General features: G+C 40.4%; 2 protein-coding genes across 2 annotated transcripts in view; one reads left to right on the top strand and one right to left on the bottom strand.

Annotated features, from left to right (window-relative positions):
• Positions 1-6,198, bottom strand: part of LOC106868314 (probable serine/threonine-protein kinase DDB_G0267686) — a 109,582-nt gene that overhangs the window by 22,704 nt on the left and 80,680 nt on the right. The gene's annotated exons all lie outside the window — the stretch shown is intronic.
• Positions 1,048-2,261, top strand: LOC106868313 (uncharacterized). The gene is made up of 2 exons (XM_014913503.1): positions 1,048-1,230; positions 1,812-2,261. Exons 1-2 carry the CDS (start codon positions 1,048-1,050, stop codon positions 2,259-2,261), a joined length of 633 nt encoding a protein of 210 aa, XP_014768989.1.

Here is a 6,198-nt window from a genome sequence, read left to right as displayed (position 1 = left end):
TGTGTGTGTGTGTGTGTGTGTGTGTGTGTGTGTGTGTATAGAGGATACTATCACTTCGGTTGTATACTTCTGATGGGCTTGTCAACCTTATCAATGCTTATGCTCCAATTCTCTATTCCTCACAAGACACCAAATGTAAGTTCTACGATCAGTTCTCTAGGAAAATACAGGCGATTCCAAATAGAGAATAGCTGGTGATACTTGACGACTTCAACGCCAGAGTAGGAGCTGATCACGACTACTGGCCGGAGTGTCTGGGTCGGTATGGGTTTGGTAATATGAACGAAAATGAGCAGCGTCTGCTTGAGCTCTGCATGCTCCATGAACTATGCGTCACCAATACCTACTTCTAGGCCAAAGCTCAACACAGGGTCTCCTGACGCCCCCCCCTCACTCACAAGACGCAAGCACCTAAGGAATGTCCTCTTGACTCGATCTTTTCACAGCGCTGACTGCAACACAGACCACTCCCTGGTCTGCTGTAAGCTCAAACTCCGACCAAAAATGATGCACTACGCTAGTTCCCCAGGCAAGCAGCGCATCAATACTACCGCAACCCAGCAGCCAACTAAGACAGATACATTCCTCAAGACCAGCCCTGACCAACTCGAATTACATTGCGGGCCACTTTATCACAGAAAGCTTTTTGAGGGCCGCTTGTATACTTTATGTACTAATAGTCAAATAATCAAATTACAGAATCAAGAATCTTTCATACTTTTCGTTTGTTTAAATTTATAAAATTGTAGGTTATTGCTTTATTGCCACTTATAAATTTTTAACTTATTTTGAAACAAATGTTTTAAGCAATTTTATTTTGAAATTAAACACAATACTTCAAGAAGGTATCAAACGAGCCCCGCAAGATATAAGTCTGCGAGCTGCATGCGGCTCGTGTCCCTCATACCCACAAGAAGGCAATGTTCGGCAGAAATGGGACGCTCTCGGGGACATCATCCATAGCACTGAGCGCCTTTGGGAAGAGGAGGAAAGTATCAAATGACACATGACTGGTCTGGAGCGAATGTGAAAGAACTCAATACCACCATGGAGGAGAAGCGTGTTGCTCTGCTGAAGTATAAACACCAAACCAGGGCAACGCTGCAAGCATTGAGATCTGGAAGGAACAGCATGCGGAAGATAGAAGGTGTGCAAATGACGACTGGTTATAATTATGCGCAGATATCCAACTGTCGTTTGACACAGGCAATATTCGTTGAATGTATGAGGGTATGAAGAAAGCTATTGGCCCAATCCAGAGCAAGATATCCAGAACAGGTGAGGTTATCAAGGACTAAAAGAGAGCAGCTGGAGAGATGGGTGGAACATTATTCCGAACTTTACGCCAAAGAAAAGAACATCTCAGACAGTTCGCTAGACACTGTAGAGCACCTACCTGTCATGAAGGAGCTGGACACACTGCCAAATGCTGAAAAACTGAGCTGAGCCATTGATAGCTTGCCCACTGGAAAAGCACTGGGTTTGGATGGCATTCCACCAGAGATCATCAGATGTGCAAGGAGAGTTCTACTTAGCCGCTTGCTGAAGCTACCGTGTCAGTGCTGAGAGGAGGGATCAGTACCGCAAGGTATGAGAGACTGCAACATTGTCACCCTATATAAGAACAAATGAGACAAAATCGACTGCAATAACTAGCGACGCATCTCACTGTTAAGCATCGTTGGAAAACTTTTTGCCCGCGTGGCCCTAAACAGGCTACAGAAAATCGCTAAGAAGGTATACCCACCGACTCTCAATGTGGTTTCAGAGCAAAACGCACCTCCATCGACATGATCTTTTCTCTCCGGCAGCTACAGGAAAAGTGCCGAGAGCAAAGACAACCATTCTTTATCACCTTCATTGACCTCACAAAGGCTGTTGACATAGTCAGTACACACGGCCTGTTCAGAATCCTTGCCAAGGTTGGCTGTCCGCCAAGACTCCTCAGTATTGTTCAATCATTTCACACGGACATGAAAGGCGTCGTTCAAATTGATGACTCTTTTTCGGAGGCATTCAACATTCGTAGCGGCGAGAAACGGGGCTGTGTGCTTTCCCCCATCCTATTTGGCATCTTCTTTGCAGTGATGCTGAAACATGCACTTGGGAAATCAACCGATGGTGTTTACCTCCACACCAGATCAAGCGGCATTCTGTTTAGGCTCTCGAGGCTGAAAACAAAATCCGAAGTGCGCCAGAATTTCGTCAGAGGAATGCTGTTCGCAGACGATGCAGCACTAACAGCGCATTCTGAAGAATAAATGCAACACCTCGTGGACAAACTTTCAAAAGCCTGTCAAGAATTCAGCCTGACTATCAGTCTGAAGAAGATCCAAGTAATGGGTCAAAGTATCAAGCACGCCCCTACCATCACCAGCTGAAGGTAGTCCATCATTTCACCTATCTCGGCTCTACCATCGCTGATGACCTCTCCCTGGATCCTGAGATCAACAGGCGAATCGGACAAGCATCCTTCACATTTACCAGGCTTACAAAGAGAGCCTGGGAGAACAAAAACTGTCTGCAAACATCAAAATCGCTGTCAATAAGGCGTGTATCCTTAGTACGATACTTTATGAGAGTGAGACGTGGAGCCTCTACTCTAGATAGGAGCAGCGTCTCTACGACTTTCACCTTCGTACAGCCACAACAGACGCTGCACCACCATCAGCAACTCACTTATTTCTTTGGGCGCAGATCCATGACCTCTCGAGACCGACGAATGCCTACTATATAGACAGATAGATAGATAGATAGATAGATAGATAGATAGATAGATATACACACATATATATACTTATGTATGCGTGTATAAGTATATATACTTATATGTGTGTGTATGTTACGTGTATATACATACATATGTATGTATGTATACATACATACACACACACACACACACACACACACACACACACACACACACATACACATGTTCAATGAAAGGAAATGTTGATTATGATGAATCAGTTAAAGTAATGAATCAGACAAAAATATAATCGCTCTTGTCACACAAAATCTAAAATGATGAATTACGTACAAATCTTTAGAGAAACCGGGTAGAATTAACAGGGAATCATAACTTGTTTTTGTTTTATTGTTGTTTTTATCGTTATAGCTGTTGTTGTTGTTGTCGTCGTCGTCGTCGTCGTCATCGTCGTCGTCGTCATCGTCGTCATCGTCATTGTCGCCGTCGTCTTCGTCATTGCTATTTAGTCCCATGTCAGCCATGATGGAGTAAGCCTATGATTGAAGATATTGTAGTCGTGACCATCCAGTCTTTATTTGTGTATCTGTGACTACGTTATCCAAAGCAGTCAAGAGCAAACTGCGGCCCGCGGGACCTTGTAAATGATACCTCTAACGAAAAATTACCTTGAATTATTTAGTCGTGCGGCCTGGCAAATGACTTGGCATATCTCGCAGGCGGCTTCTCGAAAATCGTTGCCCATGGCTGATCTAAAGCGTCTTTTCCTTATTTAAAAGAGTAAAGAATGTTTTGAAACTATTTGGTTCCTATTATTTCTAAGAGGAACGACGATGTAAACGCTGCCCCTGGTGGTTCAGTAGCGGTTGTTATTGGCTGGCTTAGTTTGCTGAATATAATAACGAAGGAATATTTACATGAATATAATAACGGAGGAATATTTGCTCGACCAGCAAAAACCAGCAGGTAAATCTCTGTCTCTCTCTCTCTCTCTCTCTCTCTCTCTCTCTCTCTCTCTCTCTCTCTCTTCCCTCTCTTTCTCTCTCTCTCCTCTCCTTCTCTCTCTCTCTCTCTTCCCTCTCTTTCTCTCTCTCCCCTCTCCTTCTCTCTCTCCCTTTTTTTCTTTTTCTTCCTCCTCTTAAATTACAACTAGCCACATTAAAAATTTGTTGGACATGCTAAAACATTTGGTCCTCGATAAACAATGTCCGAGAGAAAAGCGGTCTAATCCATGACTGGGGCAATTTTATGCAAAATCTTTTTGTTCAGAGCTAACCTAAGTTAAACAACAACAAACAACAGCAAGAGCAAGAACTTCATTTGAATCATCACCAATAGTCCGCTTTTCTGTTATGAAACAACATTAATTACCACTAGTATTATATATTTACAAGTAAAGCGGAGAGCTGGTAGATTTTTTAGCGCAGCAGACAGGCAATACATAGTGGCATTTCGTTCGTCTTTATGTTCTGAGTTCAAATATCACAGAAATCAACTTTGCCTTTCATCCTTTCGGGAGTCGATAAATTATGTATCGGTCAAACTCTGGAGTCGACGTAATTAACTTGCCCCTGCCCGCAAAATTTCAGGCTTATTATTTTACTTCTCAGAGCTCTCGGTCTTACATTGGTTGATTCTGTGAGAGTGGACAGCAACCTGTTGTCAGAAGTCTCACAGGGTCACTTTCCACAAACTATAAGCTTTGGTACTTGGACGCTAACTTATCGTGGAAGTACCAAAGAACCAATCTTAAAATCCTAGCTGTCCCCAATAGAGCAATTTTGAGGGCCTTCTCTGCCCTCATGTCAACTCCAATTTCTCTGATATATTTCTCGAACCTGGTTGTTAGTGCTCCGAGCGCCCCCTACCACCACAGGGATAACAGTTACTCTCCACATTGCCCACATTCTTGTAATTTCATCTTTTAGTAGTCTGTATTTTCCCATCTTTTCCAGTTCTTTGTCATCTATGCGTGAATTCCCAGGTATGGCAATATCTATGATCTTGGTTTCCTTTTTCCTTTTATCTATCACACTATTATTATTATTATCATTGTTATTATTATTATTATTATTATTATTATTATTATTATTATTATTATTATTATTATTATTATTATTCAGTAGCTTTATTTTTATAACGTGCTTTCACTTCACTACCGAGCGCAGCTCTGTGCACCTTGGGTATATGCTGTGGTTTGCTGTGGTGCTCTTATGGTTACTGTATTGAAAGTGTTTTGCGTAGAATGTGTGCAGTACCCACTAGTGCAATTTTCTGTATGTTATATATATTTGTTAGTCCTGGTGTTTTTGTTATGTATTTGTCTGAATATTTTTTTATTATACCTAAGGCACCTACTATGATAGGAATTGTTTCTGTTTTTAGATTCCACATTCGAGTTATCTCTATTTCCAGGTCTTTGTATTTTGAAAGTTTTTCCATTTCTTTTAGGGAAACGTTGTCATCTGCTGGTATTGATACATCAATTATTATTATTATTATTATTATTATTATTATAGCAATAACAGTAATGGCAGTCTCCTATTACGTGATAAATGCAAACATCATTCGGTACAGTGTGGTTTGAGGATGATATAGCTGCTATTACAGTCAGGTTTAACTCATAGATGCAATGAGTTTCTACATCTTGTAATGAAAGGTATTCTAGCCATGACCATCCATTCTTTTTCGCGTGTACAGAGCACCAATACCGAGAACCACGTCAGCAGAGTGATGCACTAAGTACCATCCTTGACCGTAACAAATAACTGAATTTGTGAAAAAAAAAAAAAGATTGACAAAATAGTTTTATATCCAATGTTGAAAACCCAATTCAGAAAAGTTTTCGAAAGAAAAAGTGCAAAAACGAAAAAGTTTTTGTTGCTTCGATACTCTGAAAATGAGAAAGGAAATTTGATTGAAAAAAATAAATGAATTTCCGGAGAAAAAATCTTTCCCTTCTGAAACGCAATTCTCTACATTTAAAACATATAGTTCTGCAAAAAAAGATCTTGTAAAAGAAGTCCAAATTGAATAAGCTACGAGTGGTGACGTACTCCGAAGCAGAAAAGGATGGTATCTAGCAACAAAAATAGCAAAAATTGGAAACTAAACAAAAAAGTCTTTTTTTCTTCTTTGTAGAATTGTAATCTCCGATGTTTAAAACATACAAATACAAAGAAATTTTCTTTAAAAATTTGTGAGTTATGAGATATAAATACTCTACTCTATCCCCTGAATCATCTAATTTCGCTGTTCTTTCTTGCTGTTGTTTTTCATAACATACATTCTTTCTTCCTTGTTGAAAATGTTATGACAGCACTACAAACTTTATATACGTGATCAATTTTATACTCTCTCTCTCTCTCTCTCCCTCTATCTATATATCTCTCTCTCCCACTTTCTCTCTCCCTCTATCTAAATATTTCTCTCCCACTCTCTATCTCTCTCTCTCTCTCTCTCTCTCTCTCTCTCTCTCTCTCTCTCTCTGT

Source organism: Octopus bimaculoides, chromosome 5 (genome assembly GCF_001194135.2).
Source record: "Octopus bimaculoides isolate UCB-OBI-ISO-001 chromosome 5, ASM119413v2, whole genome shotgun sequence".
Classification (NCBI taxonomy): Eukaryota; Metazoa; Mollusca; class Cephalopoda; order Octopoda; family Octopodidae; genus Octopus; species Octopus bimaculoides.
Note: the sequence above shows the minus strand (reverse complement) of the source record. Positions and strands in the feature narration are given on the sequence as shown.

What these genes read in the sequence shown, in the direction of transcription:
- LOC106868313 (XM_014913503.1), top strand. Translation starts at nt 1,048, where the DNA reads ATGGAGGAGAAGCGTGTTGCTCTGCTGAAGTATAAACACCAAACCAGG. An exon ending in TATTCGTTGAATGTATGAGG is followed by an intron (nt 1,231 to 1,811) that starts GTATGAAGAAAG and finishes TCTCTCCGGCAG; the next exon opens with CTACAGGAAAAGTGCCGAGA.